The sequence below is a fragment of the Oncorhynchus masou genome, chromosome 10 (assembly GCF_036934945.1).
Source record: "Oncorhynchus masou masou isolate Uvic2021 chromosome 10, UVic_Omas_1.1, whole genome shotgun sequence".
Lineage (NCBI taxonomy): Eukaryota > Metazoa > Chordata > Actinopteri > Salmoniformes > Salmonidae > Oncorhynchus > Oncorhynchus masou.
Window position 1 is genome coordinate 21,616,032 of NC_088221.1, and position 27,313 is coordinate 21,643,344.

At 42.2% G+C, this 27,313-nt stretch overlaps 1 protein-coding gene and 1 long non-coding RNA gene across 5 annotated transcripts in view; one reads left to right on the forward strand and one right to left on the reverse strand.

The window, feature by feature from the left end:
* Positions 1-7,641: 7,641 nt before the first annotated feature.
* Positions 7,642-27,313, reverse strand: part of LOC135547326 (immunoglobulin-like domain-containing receptor 2) — a 34,352-nt gene continuing 14,680 nt past the window's right edge. For 2 of the 4 annotated variants that reach the window (XM_064976218.1, XM_064976215.1), the window contains 6 exons: positions 16,386-16,442; positions 12,580-12,726; positions 12,307-12,471; positions 11,802-11,915; positions 10,473-10,674; positions 7,642-9,875 (listed from right to left, as the gene is read on the reverse strand). In XM_064976218.1, the coding sequence (XP_064832290.1) occupies positions 9,131-9,875; positions 10,473-10,674; positions 11,802-11,915; positions 12,307-12,471; positions 12,580-12,726; positions 16,386-16,442 (1,430 nt within the window). In that variant the 3' untranslated portion in view covers positions 7,642-9,130. The remainder of the gene's footprint in view (positions 9,876-10,472; positions 10,675-11,801; positions 11,916-12,306; positions 12,472-12,579; positions 12,727-16,385; positions 16,443-27,313) is intronic. The other 2 variants (XM_064976216.1, XM_064976217.1) reach the window with 2 other exon arrangements.
* On the forward strand, positions 20,336-21,539 carry LOC135547327 (uncharacterized). Its single transcript, XR_010456688.1, has 3 exons — positions 20,336-20,868; positions 21,150-21,251; positions 21,346-21,539. It is a non-coding gene; the product is annotated as an uncharacterized LOC135547327 (long non-coding RNA).

A 27,313-nucleotide genomic window follows, 5' to 3' on the forward strand; every position in this document is an offset into this window, starting at 1 on the left:
GAAGGGATAACCCAGACACATCACAGGGGCTATAAAGCTGAAGCATCCGTTTACAACGGTTTCTCACCACCAAATATGGTAGTGAGAGGAAGTCTAGTCGCGGGTAGTGGGAAATGGAGCGAGGAGAAACTGGGCCGGGTCTGCTAATTTTCTTATTGATGGAACATCTGATCTCAATACATTTTATGTTCGCAAAAGTCAAATCTGTTACGAACACAGTGCAGTAAGATTTATAGACTTGACGCTTTGCCAAAGTAGAAAAAAATGCGTTTTTTGTGCACTCCAGAGAGGCGTTCCCTAAAATAAATATATGATACAATAGGATCTCGCAAGCTTGTGCTTGGCTTTGCCCACCTCCTTGCTTGTTCAACCCGCTATGCTTAATTTGCTCCCACTGTAAACGCCATAGATTTAACTATTTGTGGTACTCGTGTTGGAGTCTTTGATCATATCCACGTAACTGAATTAAACAGATGCTCTGTCCGGTATGCAGTTCTGAGTCAACCTCCAGATTCGGATACACTGTATACCAACAGAGACATTGCAGATGTTCAGAGGTGTGCGCCACCATGCAGAAAAGTATTTATTTTAATTTTATTTAACCTTTATTTAACTAGGCAAGTCAGTTAAGAACACATTCTTATTTTACAATGACGGCCTACCCTGGCCAAACCCTCCCCTAACCTGGACGACGCTGGGCCAATCGTGCGCTGCCCTATGGGACTCTGTACTACTGTACTACATTCTGTTCTGTACTGTACTGCAGCGTTAAGTCAATGTCTCCCTCTGCTGGACGAATATAACAACAATACCAGCATTTTAATCTAATGCATGTCTCAAGCAATTGTTAGTTAATAACGTCTGAGAACCAGTGTAGATGAAAACGTTGGTATTAAGAATTAAAAGGCACACATCAGTTCTCTTTACCTATTTATTTAAAAAGTGTTACATTTATAGTATATTCCCAATATAAAACAATATTTTTCTAACTTAATTGATTGCAAAACCTACATATACTGTACATAGGCAGAAGTAAACAGACACACACGTACACACAGCACTTTGTTTAACTAAAGCATCTCCATCTAATATATTTGATATTTGAAACTTCAGACAGGTTTGACATGTAAAAATGCAATGGACGTATAACAATTGTCACTGTACACTGGAACATGCCACACAAAGCATGGCCAATGCCACACACCATGCCACACAAAGCATGGCCAATGCCACACACCATGCCACACAAAGCATGGCCAATGCCACACACCATGTCACACAAAGCATGGCCAATGCCACACACCATGCCACACAAAGCATGGCTAATGCCACACACCATGCCACACAAAGCATGGCCAATGCCACACACCATGCCACACAAAGCATGGCTAATGCCACACACCATGCCACACAAAGCATGGCCAATGCCACACACCATGCCACACAAAGCATGGCCAATGCCACACACCATGCCACACAAAGCATGGCCAGTGATGATTTCACTTCACTTTCATCATACAACAGACAACTGTATAAACAACAGACAGAGAGAGGTAGGTCTACTTGGGCATACCTGAACAAGAAACAAAATACTCTATACAAAACTATAAAGTAAGAAAAGAGAGAAACACACTTGACAAAATGTACAATAAAAAATATATATTCCTTCAACTGATGATAAACATGCTATAAGTTCTTCATTGTCCTACAGGTAAATGTGGGTAAATTGTTTGTTTTTTTAATAAAAATAAATGTACATGATTTCAACAGGTAAAATATGTGCCTTCCAGTTTCGGTATTCTAAATCATGAATCAAAGTGTATTTAGGTTAAATGCGTGACACATTTCAGTTGAATACATTTAGTTGACTAGGAACCCCTTTTCCCTAACTTCCTCTAGCCACCCTCCCTCTGTCTTCTCTACCTTGCCCTTGGGGGCTCATGAGTAGAGCAGCGGTCTAAGGCACTGTATCTCAGTGCTAGAGGCGTCACTACAGACACCCTGGTTGGAATCCAGGCTGCATCACAACCAGGCCGTGATTGGGAGTCCCATAGGGCGGTGCACAATTGGCCCAGCGTCGTCCAGTGTAGTAAAGAACAAATAAGAACTTCCACATTAAGTTGGATGCTACCATAATTTTAGGTCTGTACAGGTATACATACAAATCATTAAAATCCAGACAGAAAATATTTACACAAGAAGCCATCTAATATCACACACTCAATTAGATGAGTCACCTAATTACAGCATATCCTTTTAATCATTTTGGTTTACGAACCCATTATCTTCACTTCTCTTCCAAAGACAGACAGACAGTTTGTGGAGACATACAAAATCAAATCAAACTTTTTCACATGCGCCAAATACAAGTGTAGACCTTACCATGAAATGCTTACTTACAAGCCCTTAACCAACAGCGCAGTTCAAGAAGAGTTAAGAAAATATTTACCAAATAAACTAAAGTAAAATATAATAAAAAGTAACACAATAACATAACAATAACGAGGCTATATAGAGGGGGTACAGGTACCCGCTTCTGGATGACGGGGCGAACAGTGCGCTGGCGGTCTGGACAGTCATTGGCTGGGTCCTGGCCCAGCTGCAGAGCAGCCTGATAGGCCACAGCAGGAGGATAATGGGAGCATTATTATCGCTAGACACACATAGCTCCCTTATAATGTTGTTGTCCCAATCTCCACAGCACCTCAATGACATCACAATCGCCACAGCACCATTATGACATCACAACCTCCACAGCAACACTATGACATCACAATCTCCATAGAACCACTATGACATCATACAATCTTCAAAGCCTTATTACGGCATCCCTATACAATTATGACATCACATTCCACCTCTGCTGTTCCATTATGGTCACAATTGTCATATTCCCATTATGACAGCACAATTTCCACATCATGATATTACAATTGCCACAGCCCCTTATTACATCACAAGCTACAGTTTCATTATTGCTTAATAATCTTCACTGCTCTATTACAATATGACATCAATCTCCACAGCCCCATTATAAGGCTTGCTTGCTACGTCTGAGCTCTTCTATCATTCCAGAACCGAACCCTATAAAAGACGACAAACTTTTAGTCAATCGATACAGAAATAAACTAACAATTTGATAAAACCATGACATTAGTCGACGCAAGGCTTCATAAGCGCACTTCATTTTATGTAAATAGTCCTTCAAATAAATTTATTTTGTGGTGAAACGATTACCCAAAACACAGGGGGTGTATTCATTACGCCGATTCTGTTGCTAAACGAATCAAACCATTTACACGAAATGGAACACGTTTTTGAAACGAAAACCAGAGTTTGTATTGGACAAATTCTAGTCGGCCCCTCACCGTTTCGTTCCGTTCGCTCTGTTTGGTTCTTAAACGGTAAACGATTTATGTTGCAAGACGTAATGAATACACACCAGGTGCCAAGGCAACTTTACCAGGAAAAATCCGTCGGCGCGTGCCCAATCCCAACCCCAGCGTCAGGTGACATCGTTGAACCCGCCTCGAGCCGTAACAGTTGCAACACAATGCAGGTGCGTATGGAAGACTCGTGCACATGGACAATAGTTTTGAAATACATGTAGGACTAAATGTATCAAATAGTTTGGGGAAATAGATCTAGGACTTTAAAATGAATTATCTTAACAAGATAACCCCTCTGGAAATTCCTTTTACATAGTGCCTTGAGAAAATCAGATATCTTTTTCTATAGGCCTATAGTAAAAGTGGTGATCTTTCCATATATCAATTTATATAGAAATATATGTTGGGTAGGCTCCAGTACAATGCAACCCTGACGTGACCATAACTTAATTTACATTACATTACATTTACACTAGATGGATGTATCAGCATAGTGTGCAGTAGTCGTGGACTGTCAGCTAGCCTATTCAACTCAGTAATATGATGTACTATAAAGGGGCCCCAGCTATCTCCTCTTCAGTGTCTGTCCTGCCCTGGATTTGTGTCTTAATGCCAAGCTTGTTTGTACTCTCGGCAGGGTGGGAATTCCATGTCAACAGTCCTTCGACACACAAAACAGGCAGGGAGAAAAGGGCCCAGGCCACAGCACTGTGGAGAGGTCACGGTTATGTTGCTCTGAAAGGAAGGAAGGTTGTTGGTGGGTGGTATTATTTGTAAGGCTCTATTCATACCGGTAGACAGTCACTCTATGAAGTTTGGCCAATCCCTAGCATTGAAGGATGGTAACGTTAAACAAGGGTGGGAGTGCTTTTGTGTTAATAGTTTTCCCCTTTCTCTCCAACATATAAGCATTCACCCGGGGCGGCAGGGTAGCCTAGTGGTTAGAGCGTTGGACTAGTAACCGGAAAGTTCAAACCCCCGAGCTGACAAGGTACAAATCTGTTGTTCTGCCCCTGAACAGGCAGTTAACCCACTGTTCCCAGGCCGTCATTGAAAATAAGAATTTGTTCTTAACTGACTTGCCTGGTTAATTAAAAATCAACACAACAACATGCCAACTTTAGTTCCACTCTCAAGAGCTCTTCTGGACTCAAAGTAAACCTTGTGAAAAACGTTTTATACAGTGCCTTGCGAAAGTATTCGGCCCCCTTGAACTTTGCGACCTTTTGCCACATTTCAGGCTTCAAACATAAAGATATAAAACTGAATTTTTTGTGAAGAATCAACAACAAGTGGGACACAATCATGAAGTGGAACGACATTTATTGGATATTTCAAACTTTTTTAACAAATCAAAAACTGAAAAATTGGGCGTGCAAAATTATTCAGCCCCCTTAAGTTAATACTTTGTAGTCCCACATTTTGCTGCGATTACAGCTGTAAGTCGCTTGGGGTATGTCTCTATCAGTTTTGCACATCGAGAGATTGAAATTTTTTCCCATTCCTCCTTGCAAAACAGCTCGAGCTCAGTGAGGTTGGATGGAGAGCATTTGTGAACAGCAGTTTTCTGTTCTTTCCACAGATTCTCGATTGGATTCAAGTCTGGACTTTGACTTGGCCATTCTAACACCTGGATATGTTTATTTTTGAACCATTCCATTGTAGATTTTGCTTTATGTTTTGGATCATTGTCTTGTTGGAAGACAAATCTCCATCCCAGTCTCAGGTGTTTTGCAGACTCCATCAGGTTTTCTTCCAGAATGGTCCTGTATTTGGCTCCATCCATCTTCCCATCAATTTTAACCATCTTCCCTGTCCCTGCTGAAGACAAGCAGGCCCAAACCATGATGCTGCCACCACCATGTTTGACAGGGGGATGATGTGTTCAGGGTGATGAGCTGCGTTGCTTTTACGCCAAACATAACGTTTTGCATTGTTGCCAAAAGGTTCAATATTGGTTTTATCTGACCAGAGCACCTTCTTCCACATGTTTGGTGTGTCTCCCAGGTGGCTTGTGGCAAACTTTAAATGACACTTTTTATGGATATCTTTAAGAAATGGCTTTCTTCTTGCCACTCTTCCATAAAGGCCAGATTTGTGCAATATACGACTGATTGTTGTCCTATGGACAGAGTCTCCCACCTCAGCTGTAGATCTCTGCAGTTCATCCAGAGTGATCATGGGCCTCTTGGCTGCATCTCTCTCCTTGTATGAGCTGAAAGTTTAGAGGGACGGCCAGGTCTTGGTAGATTTGCAGTGGTCTGATACTCCTTCCATTTCAATATTATCGCTTGCACAGTGCTCCTTGGGATGTTTAAAGCTTGGGAAATCTTTTTGTATCCAAATCCAGCTTTAAACTTCTTCACAACAGTATCTCGGACCTGCCTGGTGTGTTCCTTGTTCTTCATGATGCTCTCTGTGCTTTTAATGGACCTCTGAGACTATCACAGTGCTGGTGCATTTATACGGAGACTTGATTCCACACAGGTGGATTGTATTTATCATCATTAGTTATTTAGGTCAACATTGGATCATTCAGAGATCCTCACTGAACTTCTGGAGAGAGTTTGCTGCACTGAAAGTAAAGGGGCTGAATAATTTTGCACGCCCAATTTTTCAGTTATTGATTTGTTAAAAAAGTTTGAAATATCCAATAAATGTCGCTCCACTTCATGATTGTGTCCCACTTGTTGTTGATTCTTCACAAAAAAATACAGTTTTATATCTTTATGTTTGAAGCCTGAAATGTGGCAAAAGGTCGCAAAGTTCAAAGGGGGCGAATACTTTCGCAAGGCACTGTAAATGCAGAGCACTCAATTTTACATTGAAGAGGGATTCTGCATCTGTGAAGACCAGATAGTGAAGCGAAAGCTTCCTTCCTGGTATTGTGATGTCATCCTGGAAAGGATGCATCTTGGTCGGACTTGTGGAATCTAGAATCCTGTCATATTTCCTGCTACACTCCATTTCCCCGTGTCATGGTCAGCATATTGATCAATGTTCAGTGTTGTCCCACATTCAGAAGGGACAGATACAGTGAGCTCCAAAGTATTGAGACAGTTACATTTTTGGTTGTTGATTTGTCTCTGTACTCCAGCATTTTGGATTTGAAATGATACAATGACTATTAGGTTAAAGTGCAGACTGGCAGCTTTAATTTGAGGGTATTTTCAGGTAAACTGTTTAGAAATTACTGAGCTTTTTGTACATGATCCCCATATTTTAGGGGACTAAAAGTAATGGAACAAATTTACTTATGTCTATTAATTAAAGTAGTCAAATGTTTAGTATTTGGTCCCATATTCCTATCTATTATTATCAGATTATTATTATTATTATCCTGAATATATTGTGAATATTGATGAGTGAGAAAAGTACAGACCCACAGATATCATAGCCGCCCAAAAATGTTAATCTCACCTGTTATTGTAATGGTGGGGAGTTAGCATGTCTTGGTGGTATTTGTGCATCTAACTTTCATCATTATTCACAATTCATTCAGGACAATAAATAATGGTAGTGTCCACATTAATGTAGAAGTGTTTAGGAACATATGCTATTTTTATTTCCAATGAAAGTGACTCCAACATTTACCATTCATTTCTATTGGGCACAAAATAATTTGAGAAAAAACCCAAACAAACAAGCAAATGCATCCAACAAATATGTAGAGTCACAAGCTTGATGTAGTCATTGCGTGCTTTGAATATGGGACCAAATACTAAACTTGACTACTTTAATACACACAAGTGAATATGTCCCAATACCTTTTGTCCCCTAAAATGGGGGGGGGGGACCATGTACAAAAAGTGCTATAATTTCTAAACAGTTCACACCATAAGAATCAAAATGCACCCAAATTAAAACTGTCAGTCTGCATTTTGACCTCAGTCACAGTATCATTTCAAATCCAAATTGCTGAAGTACAGAGCAAAAAACAAAGAAAAATGTCACTGTCCCAATACTTTTGGAGATCACTGTATTTCAGCAGTATGTGTCTTGGGGAATAAGAGATATGGTATAAATTGTTCGCTGTTTCACCTGTGTATGTGTGAAAATGAATGGTCATTGTCAGAGAAGGGTGTTAAGAGTTGTGAATCTGTTGTGCTTGTGTGTGTGTGTGAAGAAAGTTGTTAGCAAGCGCTGTGTGTGTATTAAGCAGTTAACATAGATAAGCGATAAGATACACACACTCCATATCCAATGTACACACACATAACATGATGTAATAATCACACACAATGGCACAATCTAAGATAGGCTACAGGTGTTTATCAAAATCATCCATGTCAAACAAGTGATATACAAACGTCTGCTCTGGCTGAATGGCAATTTCAAACCACTGTTCAATACTGTGGGCTAATACAGAATAGCATTACAGTTCAGTTGCAAATCTGTAATACAAATTCAAGCTCAGTAGGTACAGTATATGACACACACAATGAAGACAGGTGAACCTGAGTTGCCATTTTATAGGCCCAATTGACACCTATTTTGTGTTTCCTAAAGCGTGATAACATTGTTGGCATGGGGGGGGGGGGGGGTATTGGAGGTATTAATTATAATGACCAATTGGTGAATATAGATAATTTCTGAAACAATCCAGCACTTTTACACACATAATGATCCTATTAAGTTTCTTTGATTACTTCTTTACCTACCTTTTTTCTAACCCCTTGTCCCAACTCTCCCCGACACCTAATGATACCTATCGATACATACAAATACCCCTAATTGCATCATTGTTATCTGGGTAACTTTATGGGAACTGTAACCATGTTGTGTAGGTGAGAGAGGGGGACTGCTCTGTAGAATGCTTGGTTTGAGATGACAGATTAACCTGAATATGGGCAAACGGTGCACATACACACACGCTGCACCCATACATACCCATTCAAATGGTATACATGCATGCACGCTAAACACACATACAATAATATTTTCCAAATGTTCCTCAATTCATGCATAAACAATGCACATTCCATTGTCTTTTCATGATCCCTGCAAGGTGCCTTCCACTCCTTCTGTGGAAAGAAGCCTTCTATTGGATACGCCTCTCTCCATGTGGTTGATGCCTGATGTGCAGTTCGTCTCTACCAAGCTGATGCATGATATTTTAAGTGATGCATGATGTTTTGAGTGAGTGACGTGTGATTCTCAATATTGGCAGTGCAGTGCTGTGCAGGCACGGGCTTGGGTTCTCTCTGGTGTATCAAACTACGAGAGTCTCTGCTCAGAGCAGGGGTCTGTTAAAGAAATACACCAAGAGCCACACACGTTAGATACCCTGCAATCATGTTGCTCATGCCCGATTAGTCAGGCCTGGTCAGTGAGGGGATCCACACCAATCATGCAGGTCATGGTTTGTTAGTAATGTCTGAGTTCCACAAGAACGATACAATCACATACAGTAACATACATTCTTGTTGGCATTAAGATTTGGCCTTTTTCCTCTAAAATAAAGCATTAAACATTACATTATTTACAAAATAGATCAAAATGACATCAAAATAGTGCTTTGACTCTTTTTTTCACATAACAATCAATCAACATGAAATACTTTTAAGAAAATTATGTACAACACCCACTGATATAAAATAAAGACACTAACCATGGCCAGTTGGTGTAATACTAAGACACTGGGATGGGTATACAGACTGTTAGAGTTGCTAGGCTTGCTACGTCTGAGCTCTTCTATCTGTGACAACCTGAGAGGGGGGTGGTTCTTCAACTTGATCCTCCTACAGGTAACTCACCATATTTCGGTTCTTGTCCCTATCCTCTCGGTACCCCTGTACGGTGTGTGCTAGTACTTTAGGGGGACGGGTGTAGGAGAACGGTTGCATGGATGGGTTAGTGGACCGGAACCGCTCTGAGGGCGGTTCGACCGTGCGGTTACGTTCAGCGGTTGGGTTGATAGTCTGATACCTTTCCACCTTCTGCTCTGAGTACGGAGGTAAAGAGTCCTCATCCTCGGGCCGGTTGCTAGACGACTGTCTGTAGAAACCATCACTGCCCTTGCCCTTCGAACTGCCCTTGGAAGGAGTGTCACTATCCTCGTCAGCCCGCCCCTTTCCTCTCTCGCCCCTCTCCCCTGCCCTCCCCCTCGCCTTATGCTCCAATAGGTCATTGAGAAAAGCGTAATCGTAACCCCTTTCCCCGTGGGTGTGCTGGTGGGGGCGATCGCGATCGCCATCCCACGTGTCCCTCCTCTTCTTCTGCGGTGAGGGAGGGGGGCTGCGGCGGGGGTGCCTGTTGTTGTCCCGGTCTCCATGAAAACGGCGAGGGGGTCTGTGGTCCCAGCAGGGAGGGTAGTGCTCTCGCACCCGTAGCGCCAGGTCGTAGTCCGTGTCCTGGTCCCGGGGCTCGCCCCTCCAGACACGGGGGCCGTAGGACATAGAAAACTCCTCCAACTCATCCAGAGAGCCGGTACGCCCCCTGGTGCCCAATGTCTTCCTCTCCAGGTGCACAGAGCGAGGGTTCCACCTGAAACACAGGGAAGACAGGGGATCAGAGTACATAACAGATGCACAGTGCTAACAACATGTTTAGTCCCTACACTAAATACAAGATAATCAGGAATACAATATACATATACAACATCCTCTTCTCTTTCTCTCTCACACACACAACGTATCTTGAGTACCGTTGTCACGACTTCTGCCGAAGTCGTTGCCTCTCCTTGTTCGGGCGGTGCTCGGCGTTTGACGTCACCGGTCTTCTAGCCATCATTGATCCTTTTTTCATTTTCCATTGGTTTTGTCTTGTCTTCCCACACACCTGTTTTCAATCCCATTCATTACCTGTTGTGTATATAACCCTCTGTTTCCCCTCATGTCTTTGTCAGAGATTGTTTTAGTGTGTTTGTTGTATAGGTGCGCGTCGGGTCCTTGTACCCATGTTTGTTTGTTATGTACTTTTAGTGTTATGGAGCATACTCCGTGGACTTTATTAAAAGACTCCATTTTACACTCCATTTGACTCTCCTGCGCCTGACTTCCCTGCCACCTATTACACCTATGCATGACAACTGTAGAGACAGTCCTCACACAGTCATAGAGTTACAGTCACACTCAGTGGTACCTGCTGTTTTGTTCGTCATCCGTGTCGTTACCACGGTAATGCCTGGGTCGACAACTGTTGTGCACGGGAGCTGCCATGAGTTCTGATTGGTCATCTAGGTCGGCGATGGGCGGGAGAGCTTTCATCTGGACTGTCCGATAGGTTTGCCGGAACTCCGTGTCCCCTCCCTCATGCAGAGAGCTGAGCTCTGATAGGCTACTGGCTGCTGGGACAACACATCACTATAGAGACTTTTACTGATTTCAAGAAAAGTTTTTACAATAGTATTTTGAATCTGAACTAATCTACGGCATATATAGTACACCACCATCATCACTATGCATCAAGACTCCTAATCGAGTCACAGACACATCATCAAATTTCACCAAAACTAATGCAAATAACATCTGATAGCCATAGTGTAAATACAGACTGCCAATTTTCAAAACAAATGCTTTTGCTGATGGCTCTCATGGTATGTTGCTCTTAGTTTACATCTTGGGAGAGACATTATAGAAGGAATCTGAGCCAATTATGAAATTACAACATGCCACCCATAGAAACAGAATACATAGAATGGGTATGCGTTCCACGGAACACATCAGCCAAAAAGGGCTGTCTTCCTCCGCCTTATTGGAATTTCCAATGACAAGATGCTTTCCCCTGCAATTCATAAATAAATGTGTGCTTACAAACAATTACTAAACCTTCTTACATTACTGGTATGGAAATTAACTTTCATGTGAAATAGAGAACCATGCCATCTAATAGTATCAGATTAAAATGCAACAGTCCAATCAATACAGAGCACTGATGTCTTTCATCTAGAGTAAAATCGCCACCCATGGTCAAATGTGTTTGAGTGACATCATCCCACCCCAATGGTCTGTGTATACTGATGGTATTACTATTTGATTATCTACATAAAAACCTTCTTATAAACATTATGATAATACAGATATCATCGTCCAAAAAATGTGCTGTACTTACTAATGTTGATAAGTTTACAAATGGATGATAAATAATTTAATAATGGTTTATACGTAGTTTATAAGTAGTCCTTAAAATGGTTACCAAACAACATTTGACTGATTCAACACAAATGGATTCTCTCAGTAGATGGAATTAATGACATTCAGTGTATTTAGGGTTAGTTTGTTATTAATGGCGAAATCAATAGTTAATGGAGAATGTAACTGAGGGTTTCTGATGAAGAGGACACAAACCTTTACACAAGCACTAACCAAGACACTTACATACAAACACACACATTAAACACAGACCGAGACAAATACACAGACATGTACGAGTGGCGATTATAGAGAAACTACTGATTCCATACAGGCTTACATTGTGGAGGAGCTATCTTGGCGCTGGGAAACTGTCCCAGCTCCTTCTCCACGTAGTACAGAACCTTCATAGAGTTCTGACTGTGACTGGGCGGGAGACGATAGCCACTGCGTACTGTAGACACAGACGCACACACCCACACACACTTATATCAAGGATAAAAGCAACTATGGGCACAGTAAAAACCTAATTACACAAACAAAAACACATAAAAACACACACGCACACACACCCCCACATGAGCGTATGAATGCACCCATGCACACACACCCAGTCACCCACCCACACACACACACGTCTGGTCATAGACAACTCCACCCAGTTTAGAGACAGAAAATGAAGAGTGACATAAGAAGAGGGTTAGTTGACTCATATGACCCTCTACAAATGGTAGTTCATGTTACTGTGATATATCATGCAAAACTACATTTCCCACAATGCAGAATGGCTTGTCCAGGTCCTGCAGCCTGAAAGGACGAGCGCAGGTGTGGGTCCGATCACTCACCCCCAGCTAGGTTCTTCTCCACTGAGGGGAAGGAGAGCATCTTAGGGTCCGCGAGGGACGGAGGGGCAAAGGGGACCATGGTGGGGACCCCAGGGATATAGTAGGGGGGATACACAGCAATCTGGGGGGGCTGGCCACTCTTTGCCATCTTCCCTGCCTCATAGACTGGAAAACAATGACAAATAATATTAAAATCCTAACCTTTTTAAAAGGTAAGCAAGTGAATGTAAGTCTGTGTGTGTTTGTAGTTATGTGTGTGTGTATGTTACTCACGGTGACGTGGGCAGCAGCAGGTGTCAGGGCAGCAGCAGCAGCGGAGGTAGCAGCAGCAGGAGTGAGGGCAGCACTGACACCAGCAGATCCCCATCAACAAAAGGAACAAGATACTGCCCAGGACTACAGATCCCACAAACGTCCACTCTGGAACACAAACACAGAGATGAATAAGACTAGAGATCCCACAAACAGTAGAGATACACATCTTGTTACTTGAGTTAGTAACTACATGTGACTCACTCAAGTTACATCTTCTGCATCTCTGTCTATAATAACCATTGACATAAAAGGTCAAATTAACCCCCCAACACTCTGGGTGTAGAGAGGCAGAGGTTGCTGGCTGCACGACAAGGCCCTCAACACTAATGATGAATTCGTCAGGGCGTAAGCAGAAATGAAAATGGCAATACTTCAGTGAGCCCCTTGTGAAAAAACACATCCCAAGTGGACCTCTTCAGAGAGATTTTCAAAAGAGATGGGGGGGGGGGTGGTTTCTTGTGAATAAATCTGCTCCATTGAGGAGAGGTATTAAATACACACCATGTATTTAGTACTGTAGTAAGAATATGATTGGGACAGTAAGGCTTCCATTTTATAAATGCCGACAGATCATTTGTTTGCTCGACATGGTGGGATCTTTTTGTGTCGGTAAAATTAATTATTGCGAGCAATGGCAGTGGAAACTATGCTCCTATGCGCAAATATTGATATAATAATCATTTAAATTTGAAGTCAGTTTTTCACACTTCCTGATTTAATCCTAGTAAACATTTCATGTTTTAGGCCAGTTAGGATCTCCACTTTATTTTAAGAATGTGAAATGTCAGATTAATAGTAGAGAGAATGATTTATTTCAGTTTTTATTTCTTTCATCACATTCCCAGTGGGTCAGAAATTTACATACACTCAATTAGTATTTGGTAGCATTGCCTTTAAATTGTTTAACTTGGGTCAAATGTTTGGTGTAGCTTTCCACAAGCTTCCCACTGTCACGACTCCGACCGAAGGTGGCTCCCCTTCCCGTTCGGGTGGCTCCCCTTCCCGTTCGGGTGGCGCTCGGCGGACGTCGTCGCCGGCCTACTAGCTGCCACTGATTCTTTTCTCCCCATTATTATGTGTTTATTGAGTACACCTGTTTTGAGTTGGTTATAATTAGTGAGGCTTTATTAGTTAGCCGGCCCGCCTGGTTCTTTGTGCGGGATTGATTATTGTAACCCTGGTGTTTGCATTAGGTGTACATGTTCGTGTATTTAGTGCTGGACTGTTTTCGGTTCCCTGTGTCTGGGGCATTTGGTTTGAGCACCCATAAGTGGGGTGACCGTAGTTCACCATGTGTGCATTTAAAAAAAAAGCACATTATTGAACTCTGCTTTCCTGCGCCTGATTTCACCCTCACGACACCCATGGCCTTACACCCACAATATATTTTGGGCCATTCCTCCTTACAGAGCTGGTGTAACTGAGTCAGGTTTGTAGGCCTCCTTGCTCGCACATGCTTTTTCAGTTCTGCCCACAAATGTTCTTTAGGATTGAGGTCAAGGCTATACCTTGACTTTGTTGTCCTTAAGCCATTTTGCCACAACTTTGGAAGTATGCTTGGGGTCATTGTCCATTTGGAAGACCCATTTGCGACCAATCTTTAACTTCCTGACTGATGTCTTGAGATGTTGCTTCAATATATCCACATAATTTTCCTTCCTCGTGATGCCATCTATTTTGTGAAGTGCACCAGTTCCTCCTGCAGCACAGCACCCCCACAACATGATTCTGCCACCCCCATGCTTCGCGTTTTGAATGGTGTTCTTCGGCTTGCAAGCCTCCCCCTTTTTCCTCCAAACGTAATGATGGTCATTATGGCCAAACAGTTCTATCTTTGTCCCCATATGCAGTTGCAAACCGTAATCTGGCTTTTTAATTGTGGTTTTGGAGCAGTGGCTTCTTCCTTGCTGAGCGACCTTTCAGGTTATGTCGATATAGGACTCGTTTTACTGTGGATATAGATACTTTTGTACCCGTTTCCTCCAGCATCTTCACAAGGTCCTTTGCTGTTGTTCTGGGATTGATTTGCACTTTCACACCAAAGTACGTTCATCTCTAGGAGACTGAACGTGTCTCCTTCCTGAGCGTTATGACAGCTGCGTGGTCCCATGGTGTTTATACTTGCGTACTATTGTTTGTACAGATGAACGTGGTACCTTCAGGCGTTTGGAAATTGCTCCCAAGGATGAACCAGACTGGTGGTCTACAATTTGTTTTCTGTGGTCTTGGCTGATTTTTTTTGATTTTCCCATGATGTCAAGCAAAGAGGCACAGAGTTTGAAGGTAGGCCTTGAAATACATCCACAGGTACACCTCCAATTGACTCAAATGATGTCAATTAGCACAAAGTAGATGTCATAACCAACTTGCCAACACTATAGTTTGTTAACAAGAAATTTGTGGAGTGGTTGAAAAATGAGTTTTAATGACTCCAACCTAAGTGTATGTAAACTTCCGACTTCAACTGTATTGAAGTAACATGGAGTCACAAGATATATTGTGTGGTCCTCCACTACAACTCGGGAAACCATGCAGTTTATTAGGCTACAGATGAAATCAATTACGATTAACTTCCCAGGCTGGTGCACGTGATGAGCTTGATGCTCCTTTCCAATAAATATGGAGGGTCTTATTCTGGTGACATGATGATCGATGCTTGGCTGTAGTTTGACAAATAAAATCATGTTGTTCTTATCAATAATAATCACATAATGTAGGTAGCTACTATGACTGTGGGATGTTGGCTATAGCACACGTGCCATGACCAGATGCAACAGGTTTTGTGACATGGGAATTTAAGTACGTTTGATGGAAAGACATCTCTCTCTCTCCCTCCCCTCCCGGAGGACCTAAGCCCTAGGACCATGCCTCAGTCCACCTGGTCGTGCTGCTGCTCCAGTTTCAACTGTTCTGCCTGCGGCTATGGAACCCTGACGTGCCACCTTGTCTCAAACCTGCCTGCTGTTTGGACCTGCCTGCTGTCTCTCGATCGACCTCTCGACCTCTGAATGCTCGACTATGAAAAGCCAACTGACATTTACTCCATAGGTATTGCATTGACCTGTTGCACCCTCTACAACCACTGTGATTATTATTTGGTTCTGCTGGTCATCTATGAATGTTTGAACGTCTTGAAGAATGATCTGGCCTTAATGGCCATGTACTGTTATAATCTCCACCCGGCACAGCCAGAAGGGGACTGGCCACCCCTCAGAGCCTGGTTCCTCTCTAGGTTTCTTCTTAGGCTCAAGCCTTTCTAGGGCGTTTTTCCTAGCCACTGTGCTTTTACATCTGCATTGCTTGCTGTTTGGGGTTTTCGGCTGGGTTTCTGTATAAGCACTTTGTGACATCTGCTGATGTAAAAAGGGCTTTATAAATAAATAAATATTCTTTTATGCAGATTTTTGAAGATTCGCATGAAAATATGTCGCAAATTGGACAGAAACCTAGCTAGTGAGAGTGAGTTAATGCATGACTGCGCAGAGGCAGAATATAAGATGAGGCCACATTGGTTCTTTCCTCTGCAGTTGTTAAAGCAATCAAGATTCCCAGGAGATGATTGGACAGTGAGAGAGCAGCATGGGGGGGTTGCGATGACAGGTAAGCAGAGCCAGAGCAGGGGATGTCACCGAGGGGAACAGGTAAGGAAGGGACAGGTGAGGTGAAAAGGCAGCCATTTTTGGCATAATCACACACAGATTAACAGAAAGACAGACAGACAGTGACAGACCGTGGCCAGCGAATGAGGAAGCAAGCAGCCGTACCTGGTATAATCTCCACATCAAACTCTGGTAGGAGATCGTCCAGCACACTTGTCCTACCTGCAGAGAGAGGGAGACCAGAGGTGAGGCGCAGCAGACAGGAAGTAGCAGAGGGCAGAGGTCAAAGGTGAGGCAAATCAGCCAATCAGGTGGAGTTATTGACTGAGGATCATGCATTGAGACTGGCAGAGATGAATAGACAGACACCAGAGGAAAACAGTACAATTCGTTAACACCTGATGCTGAAGCCAAAGTGATAATCATCATAAATAATTTCCCATTATTAAAAATGGTTTTGAGAGAACATGTTAATGGGTGTGAAAACAAAGTTCAAAGAGTGTCACTTAATGAACTTTATGTAGTAAAAACCATGAGCTGACGCAAACCCAACATTTTTTGTTGAGGTGCTGGCTAACAGAGGGTAAACTGTATAAAAAGAAAGTCGCACACTCTAAATATGCTCCAAACAATTCAATGGGTGCACCTAACCAACATTTCGGCACGCAGCGTCTTCTTTAGGGTTATTGATCTCCACACACACTAACCCAGTCTTAAAGGCCATGAGTTCTGAGATCAAGGGTCAAACTCTCAACTCTCATCTCACACTGAACCTAATTTTAGCAGGGTGCTATATTTATGTGATGTTACTGTACAAACACGCAACACACAAATACAAATCCAACATGCTCCACACGTCACATGATACTACAAGGCACGCTAAAAGATCTGTAATCAGTGTGAGAGATTTACAACATAACCCATAACTGAACTCAAAGGTATATTCAGCCCTGTCAACAGGTCCTGTACCCAATAAAATGCTCTACGGGACGTTGAGGTAAGGCCAGAGTGGAGGGGTAGGAGGGGTGTGTTTGTGTGTATGTGGGGGAGGGGGAGGAGGGGGTGTTCGGGGACAGACACTTCTGAAACATTCTGGGTCACCAATTAACTATTAGAGCTCATCAGGGAAAGAGGGTCAGACGAACACTATCACCATGGTAACAATGGTGGCTTTGTCTTTGCTAAACGTGAGAGAGACGGGAGAGGAAGGGAGAGAAAAGTTAATGGAGCTAGAGACAGAGAGAGAGAAGGATAAAGGGCAATGGAGATACAGAGAAAAATAATAGTGGGACCAGTCCGTGGCCTCACCCAAACGCCAAAATAAGCTAATTCTAATCTCTGTGTTTAACCCTCTAGATCGGTCCAACAGGGTTGCTAAAATACCTGGTTTACACTCATTAAGTGTGTGTGCATGTGCATGTGTCTCTACATATCAATCCCTAAAATAGTGTCTAAGGGTTATTTGATTCAACAGGCCTGCTAGCTGTCAGGGTAGACTGAACTCCCACAGCCAGACAGGCTCCAGTTGGCAGTAGTCATGGAGATAAGCACACTCCTCTCCTCTGATAAAAAAAACACGAACACACACACACACACACACACACAGATCCTACCAACCTGCTCTGGCACTGAGTCGTATAAACCCAGCTGAGCTCAGAAACCTGAAAGAGGGGAGAAACAATGTGCCTCAGAGGGGAGGGAACAATGATAATAAGACAGGGGTAATAAGGAGTAGAGGAAGATGAGGCCCTCCTGTCACGGTTTTCATATGGTGAAGGAGAGTCGGACCAAACTGCAGCATGTCTATTGTGATCCATGTTTAATAAAACAAACATAACACAAATCAATACAAAACACTACAAAAACAAATAAACGAAATGAAAACCAAAACAGCCTAAACTGGTGTCAACTAACACAGCACAAGGACATCAAGACACTAAGGACAATCACCCACGACAAACTCAAAGAATATAGCTGCTTAAATATGGTTCCCAATCAGAGACAACGATAAGCACCTGCCTCTGATTGAGAACCACTCCAGACAGCCATAGACTTTGCTAGATAACCCCACTAGCTACAATCCCAAATACATACACACCAAAACCCCAAGACAAAACACTCCACAATACAAAAACTCCATGCCACACCCTGGCCTGACCCAATACATGAAGAAAAACACAAAATACTTAGACCAGGGGCCTGTTGCACAAAAGTAGAATTAAGACATCCGGGATAAATGACTCAGCTGAGCTCAATGAAGCCAAAACATGTGCGTCCAGGCTTAATTGGTTGCACAAAGACCAAGCCAGGATGAGCAGACACGGATTCATTAAGCCAGGTGAAACCAATCCTGGATAGGTGCGCGCTCACGGCTCACTCAAATAGACCCCGCCACAGATCACAGATTAACTGATTTACCATGGCAACTAGAGCCGCGTACTTTTCCCCGTCGGAAGCACAAATCCTCATGGAGGCATACGAGGAGGTAAAAGATATAATTAAGAAGAAAGGCAACACCGCCACAGTGATAAAGCAAAGAGAAAAAGCGTGGCAAAGTATTGCAGACCGCCTGAATGCGTAAGTAGTGCACAATTACACACTCACCGCTCCGCTGAAATATCACAATTACAATTCAAATATTTAATTCACATCTCCAAAAATGCAGTTGTACTGTAATTATGAAACGGTTAAATTTTTAATTGAAATGCACTGCAGATATGAGTGAAATTGTGTAAAGTAACTCCATCACACTGTATAAAGCTACGATAAATTTTGATATTTTTACTGAAAACAAGACAAAAATACCAAGTAATTTTTTGCAGTGTGACTCCATTAAATGTGTGTGTGTGTGTGTGTGTGTGTGTGTAGATTAAACATGAACGGGCCAAAACGGACAAGGCAGCAGGTCAAAATCAAATACAAGAACATTCTGCAGAATGGTATGGTCCCTGACTAATATTTAACAAAGCACAAGCATATATTGTACCCAGAAGGTGCCTGCTCACACATTGTCTGTACTGTTTTAGCAGTGAAAAAGAATACCCACAGACAAGGCACGGGTGGTGGGTCACCAAAGGCTGACCTTACCCCAGCAGAGGACATGGCCTTGGAGCTAAATAAAGGCAGGCCCGTCTTAGAGGGGATCCCTGGGGGAAAGAGACGAGCATAGGTTCCTCCCAAGATGCCACCCGCTTCATTCAAGGTATGTCCTTCCATCTCTACATGGGATACAACCACATTCATATTGAATCAATTTGGACTGTCTGACTTTGGTTTACCTATTGCCTTGCAGTGTCTGGCAGCACTGTGTTCCTGTTAGAGCCACCAGCACAAGCACCAGACGATGCTGATCCAGTGAGTACTCCATCAAAGGCATACTGTAGGCCTGGCATGTCTTGTCTACTAGCTTCAATATGAATCCGATTAAATGTGATAGGGTGAAGGCCCCAGTGCAGCAGCAACAGCACATGATGGAGACGATGATGAGGAGGAGACCATCTCTCTGGATTCCAGAAGGCATGAGGTATCATGTTAAGACTGTGAAAGTACTATTTACTCTACAATGGTGAGGAGTCCTCATCAAAATCAAAAAATCTAATTTATTTTACAGGACCCAGATGCTATACAGTGGGAAAACCAGCCTGGCAACATAGTGCGTATTAATAAAAGGACACCACATCCTGCCAAATTCCAGCTGCGCTAATTGTATTGTGTTCACAGAGCTCACAAGCTATCAGAAAGTTGTATGGCAACCACCTCCGGCGCCAAATAGAACTGGCAGACATAGACATTCAGTACAAGAAGAAAAAGATGGAAAATCTTGCACTGGAGTCCGAAATAAAAAGAGGACAATTAGGAAACTGGACCTTGAAATAAAAAAACTTGAGAGGGAGGTGAGATATGCCTTCAATGTACACTGTATGCTAACTGTAACACAAATGTATTAATCATTATTTTCTTTCCTCCCCCAGCTCCAAGAAGATGACACAGCTCAAAATAAAAATTAGGTATATTCTCGTAAAGTCAAGTGAGCCATGACATATGAGCTCTTATTGTGAGCACACAGGACGGTGGCATCTTTCTAAGGTTTTTTATTTTCCCAGCAATCAGTACAACCAAGTCATCGTTATAAGGCATCGCCCTCTTTTGCCCACCCCCAGCACCAGGTGTGGCCACTAGCCTATATGAAGGCCCAAAATTGTGTGTTCCTTTCTGCTCTGACAATGGCATGCCCATTCGTGCGAGATGTGGTGGATGAAGAAGCACTTGTGCTGAGGAGAGCCTTCAGGCAAGAAAGGGTCTTCAGGGACCGGTTGGACCCACTGGCCTTCCCTGATGACCATCTATATGAAAGATACAGGTTTTCTGCAGATGGCATCAGGTATCTATGCAGACTACTGGGTCCCAGGATTAAGCACCGCACTGCACGGAGCCATGCACTGAGTGTGGAGCAAATGGTTTGTGTGGCCTTGCGCTTTTTTGCTAGTGGAGCCTTCCTGTACTCAGTGGGGGATGCTGAACAAGGCCACAATTTGCCGCACAATAAGGAGTGTGTGTCTGGCTATCAAAGCATTAGCAGATGTCTTCATCTCCTTCCCTGGCCACAGAAGACTCTGTGACATCAAAGAGGAGTTCTATAGGATTGCAGGTAAGAGGATCTACAAATTACAGGACAACTGTTAACACATAGTAGGATACTCATTACTTTGTGTGACAGGTTTCCCCAATGTCATTGGTGCAGTGGACTGCACACACATAAGGATAAAAGCCCCCTCAGGTGCCCATGAGGCCGATTTTGTGAATAGGAAATCCTTTCACAGCATTAATGTTCAGGTGAACATAACTTTTTGATATTGTCCATTGACGAACACTCTGCATTGCCAGTGATGTGCATTGATTGGTGTACTATTCCTCATCTTATGATTTCAGATGGTCTGCAATGCTGACTGTGTGATCAGCAATGTTGTGGCTAAATGGCCTGGCTCAGTCCATGACTCCAGAATCTTTCGGGCCTCTGAAATCTATCACAAGGTAAGCCACACAACCCCTATTTATAACCATCATGGCTGTGTCAAGAATATCACTGTGTTTATGAGGTAGTAATGATGAGATTTTGTGTTGACAGGTGAATTCTCTGGTGTGTTGCTGGGAGACGGGGTATGGCTGCCAGCCTTTTCTCCTGACACCTTTCACAGACCCCCAGGAAGCACAGCAGTCCTACAACCATGCCCATGCCAGGACCAGGGCCAGAGTTGAAATGACCTTTGGCCTCCTGAAGGCACGCTTTCACTGCCTTCACAAATTAAGGGTCAGCCCTGTTAGGGCATGTGATATTACTGTGGCTTGGTGCTGTCCTCCACAATGTGGCCTGCCTGAGGAAGGAGAGGGCCCCCAGAGTGCCACCAGCCATGGACTGGGACAATCCGGCAATCTTCCCTGATGACGACAGTGGTCGGCTGCTGAGGGACCAATATGTGTTGAATTATTTTAGTTAGTATGTGTGCTTTCAATTTTGGTTAAATATGTCCTGCGGTGGCAGAGGAATTTGGGTTTTTTTGGGTTCGTTTTTTGACGAATTTGGCCTCTTATGACGTTTGTGCGGTATACTGTGTGTAATACAAGGCTGCAGGGAGGCTACTGCATCCATTCATTTGTCTGTTCAGTTGATGTGTATGGATTTGTCCTGCATTTATTTTAGTGTGCAGACATGCAGGGTGTGTTATATACAGACCTTTGAATGTGTATGTATCATTTTGTATATGCTTGGATTCTGTGCTTTCCATCTTGTAGAGTCACTGTGACTTCAGTTTCGAAAGGAGCTGATGGTTTACCTGCTTTGTTTTGTCCTTATTCAATAAAGGAACATAATGTTACACATTGTGTTTTTATATTCATATGGAATGTGTATTTGTTTATATGACAGAGTACTAGGGCCACACTGAAGAAAAAGGATAAAGTCATACATTTATGAGGCTGGTTCTTTCTGCAGAAAAGCTACATATTGTTTTTACAGTTTTGATACTTATGACAATGTGATACTTAATATTCTGGCACATCAGCATGTCTTTGTTTATGAAACCATACTGAAGTACAATTTCACGAAATGCCCCACATCTGTCATTTTAACAACTGTCCTCCTTTAAAACAACTGGTTACAATATTATGACTTGTGTTTTTTTTTCCCCTCTGTGGCCCTAATATTCTATTTTATATATAGCCTTATAGTCTATGGGAAACTAAATTATCTAATGATAACATCATCTAAAAATCATTTTTTATCCAAAATCATTGAAATTAATGATCACAAACGTTTAAATAATAACAGTGGGTCTAGTTATATGTGATAACAATGTATAGTGAGCAGTGAAATAACTATTGGTTTCCATTTGTGCTGACTGACATTAGGGATGAGATTAAATAGATCCTGGAATTTAGCCTGGTCTGGAGCAGGCTAGCTCCACAGAATAAATCTCCATGGTAATTTATACCATAACATATCCTCCTGCCCCCTATCCATCTTTAGTGCAACCGGATTACGGATCAATTGAGCCAGGATCACCAAGATATCCTGGCTTAATCCCTTATCCTAGTTTTGTGCAACAGGCCCCAGGGCGTGACACCTCCAGGGGAGGAAAATCAAAAGCAGTGAGAGCAGTAGCGGTGTGTAGGTTAAATCACTGAGGAAGCCAAGCCAGTAAAAGAGCCATATTACAACCTATGTTGTGATATTTGCCTTGTTTTCTCTATAACACATTCCTTTATACGCCACTGTGACACACATTAAGGCTGTGACAACAAAAAGAAAACAATCACACAGTGGCGGAATAAATTCAACTACACATACGTTTGTTTCATCACAAAACCAGAGAGCAACATCTGTCCGGCCAATCCCACAAAGCAAATATTGCATGTTACAAACAGCTACAGTATATGGCCTGCAGCGTGGTCAAACAAGTTCATGTTTTTCAGTTTACTAAACAACTACTGATTTAGAACCACAGAGTTACCGCAAGTCAGCACAGAGACAACAGGAGCGCTGCCTCCGCTATTCCAGCACCATTTAACTTAAACATTTAAACATAATCAAATCAACAAGGCTATACATGCTTAGTTTAATACACTGAAAACAAACTTAATGTTGCTAAATATCATGTGGCTGTCCAGAGTACTTATTTGTGTGTGTGTGTGTGTGTGTGCGCAATAATTTTTTAAAAGTTGACTCATCCTACTTGTAGACTAGTTGAACTCCTCTTGTTCATGTTGGCAAAATCGTCCATGGCTCTGTCATACACTACACTTTTAGTTTTTGTTTTCATAGGCTACCTAGCTAAAATGCATGCTAACCTAACTTCCTCGCATGGGCAACAATGAACCAGCTAAGTTAGCTAGCTAGTTAATGTGAGCCTATACTAGCCTACATATTGAACTTCAATCAAATCAAATCGTATAATTTTATTGATCACATACACATGGATAGCAGATGTTATTGCGAGCGTAGCGAAATGCTTGTGCTTCTCGTTCCGACAGAGTAGCAATATCTATCAATTCATATCTAACATATAATCTAACAATTCCACAACAACTACCTAATACACACAAATCTAAGTAAAGGAATGGATTAAGAACATATACATATAAATATATGGATGAGCAATGACAGAGCGGCATAATCAAGATGCAATAGATGGTATAAAATACAGTATACACATATGAGATGAGTAATGCAAGATATGTAGATGTTATTAAAGTGGCATTATTAAAGTGACAGGTGATCCATTTATTAAAGTGGCCAATGATTTTAAGTCTGTATGTAGGCAGCAGCCTCAAAGGCCAGTGGCACAATATATTAATTTATGTTTACATCAGAATCGCCATCATAATCATCTAGCCTGTACATGGGATTAAGTTAAAACCACAAGTCCAGATCCTCCTCTCCATGCATGGCTGAGGAAAGGGCCGATTTAGCAAGCTCGCTACTGCAGGACATCAACACAAGCAAACCAGGAAGAGACAAGTGTACCAACAATGATGATGTTTTGCCGAAGATCCAAACTGGCCTCCCTTGGGAGGCGTTTGCTGTGCCAGGACAACCCACAGTTGAGCTCAGCTCAACGCTGATTGGCTAATCATTGTATTTATTTTTTATCAAGGGAAGCCAAATGCTTGCTGGCATCAATCAATCAAATGATATGGCGGCAACATGTCATTCTTTTGTTCCAGACAGCATCAGATATATGGGCTACATACAGTTGAAGTCGGAAGTTTACATACACTTAGGTTGGAGTCATTAAAACTAGTTTTTCAACCACTCCACAAATTTCTTGTTGACAAACTATAGTTTTGGCAAGTTGAGTAGGACATCTACTTTGTGCATGACACAAGTAATTTTTCCAACTATTGTTTACAGACAGATTATTTCACTTATAATTCACTGTATCACAATTCCAGTGGGTCAGAAGTTTACATACATTAAGTTGACTGTGCCTTTATACAGCTTGGAAAATTCCACAAAATTTTGTCATGGCTTTAGAAGCTTCTAATAGGGTAATTGACATCATTTGAGTCAATTGGAGGTGTACCTGTGGATGTATTTGAAGGCCTACCTTCAAACTCTGTGCCTCTTTGCTTGACATCATGGGAAAATCAAAAGAAATCAGCCAAGACATCAGAAAAAAAATTGTAGACCTCCACAAGTCTGGTTCATCCTTGGGAGCAATTTCCAAATGCCTGAAGGTACCATGTTCATCTGTACAAACAATAGTATGCAAGTATAAACACCATGGGACCACGCAGCCGTCATACCGCTCAGGACGGAGAGGCGTTCATCTCCTAGAGATGAAAACAGGTACAAAAGTATCTATATCGACATAATCTGAAAGGCCGCTCAGCAAGGAAGAAGCCACTGCTCCAAAACCACCATAAAAATGCCAGACTCCGTTTTTTAACTGCACATGGAGACAAAGATCGAACTTTTTTGAGAAATGTCCTCTGGTCTGATGAAATAAAAATAGAACTGTATGGCCTTAATAACCATCGTTATGTTTGGAGGAAAAAGGGGGAGGCTTGCAAGCCGAAGAACACCATCTCAACCGTGAAGCATGGGGGTGGCAGCATCATGTTGTGGGAGTGCTTTGCTGCAGGAGGGATTGGTGCACTTCACAAAATAGATGGCATCATGAGGCTGGAAAATGATGTGGATATATTGAAGCAACATATTAAGATATCAGTCAGAAAGTTAAAGCTTGGTCGCAAATGGGTCTTCTAAACGTTAAACAGCCACCACTAACATTGAGTGGCTGCTGCCAACACACTGACACTGACTCAACTCCAGCCACTTTAATAATGGGAATTGATGGGAAATGATGTAAATATATCACTAGCCACTTTAAACAACGCTACCTTATATAATGTTACTTACCCTACATTATTCATCTCATATGCATACGTATATACTGTACTCTATATCATCGACTGCATCCTTATGTAATACATGTATCACTAGTCACTTTAACTATGCCACTTTGTTTACATACTCATCTCATATGTATATACTGTACTCGATACCATCTACTGTATCTTGCCTATGCTGCTCTGTACCATCACTCATTCTTATATCCTTATGTACATATTCTTTATCCCCTTACACTGTGTATAAGACAGTAGTTTAGGAATTGTTAGTTAGATTACTTGTTGGTTATTACTGCATTGTCGGAACTAGAAGCACAAGCATTTCGCTACACTCGCATTAACATCTGCTAACCATGTGTATGTGACAAATAAAATTTGATTTGATTTGAATGGACAACGACCCCCAAGCATACTTCCAAAGTAGTGGCAAAATGGCTCAAGGATAACAAAGTCAAGGTATTGAAGTGGCCATCACAAAGCCCTGACCTCAATGAAAATTTGTGGGCAGAACTGAAAAAGCATGTGCGAGCAAGGAGGCCTACAAACCTGACTAAGTTACACCAGCTCTGTCAGGAGGAATGTGCCAAAATTCACCCAATTTATTGTGGGAAGCTTGTGGAAGGCTACACCAAATGTTCGACCCAAGTTAAACAATTTAAAGGCAATGCTACCAAATACTAATTGAGTGTATGTAAACTTCTGACCCACTTGGAATGAGATTAAAGAAATAAAAGCTGAAATAAATCATTCTCTCTACTATTATTCTGACATTTCACATTCTTAAAATAAAGTAGTGATCCTAACTGACCTCAAACAGGGAATTTTTACTTGGATTAAATGTCAGGAATTGTGAAAAACTGAGTTTAAATGTATTTGGCTAAGGTGTATGTAAACTTCCAACTTCAACTGTGTACTGAGACGGATGGGCATCATTTCCTTTTGATGAGATTAAGCCACTTGCGAACCTATGGAAAATTATGAAAACAGAGGGAGACGACTAACTCTGAAGGAATTACAAGACCAAAGTCAGCTCCTCTCCTGTGTCACAACATAACGCTCTCTTTCTCTCTCTCCTTTTACATCTACATCACTGACCCTTAACACACTTTAGTCTCATCCTCCCCAAATAAAGGAATGTTGCCATGGCAACAGCCTAAGAATTTGATAACATAGCTCACAATAATAACCTAGAACTACTCCCTGTAATATATGTTGTAAACTCCCTATTATGTAGTCTATGTTCAATGCTGTGGCACAAAAGTCTACCTGGCCTATATCTGCGGTTATAAGGGTTTATGTGTGGCTATGTCAAGGTTATGTCAGCTGGTCTACAAGGGTAAGCTCAGCCAAACAATGGGTCCTCTCAGAGAGGATCAGAACCGTGTGTAGGGCAGCGCACGCCATTCTGCCCGTCGTCATGGCAGCACTTGTAAGTACACTTTGGAATGTAGACGCCCTCGAGAGCAAGGATGTTTATATTAAGCACTCCATTATGAACCATACCAAACAAACAAATACACTTACCCTACACACTGACACACACACAAAAGTGAACGCACACACCACAGTCAGCATATGAGACTGGTGCAAAGGCACAAATCCGTTTGTTTTAGGGTGTGCATTGGTTTTACTGCTGTGGTAAGGTTCAGAAGGTGAGACACAAGACAATACATAAGAGTATACTT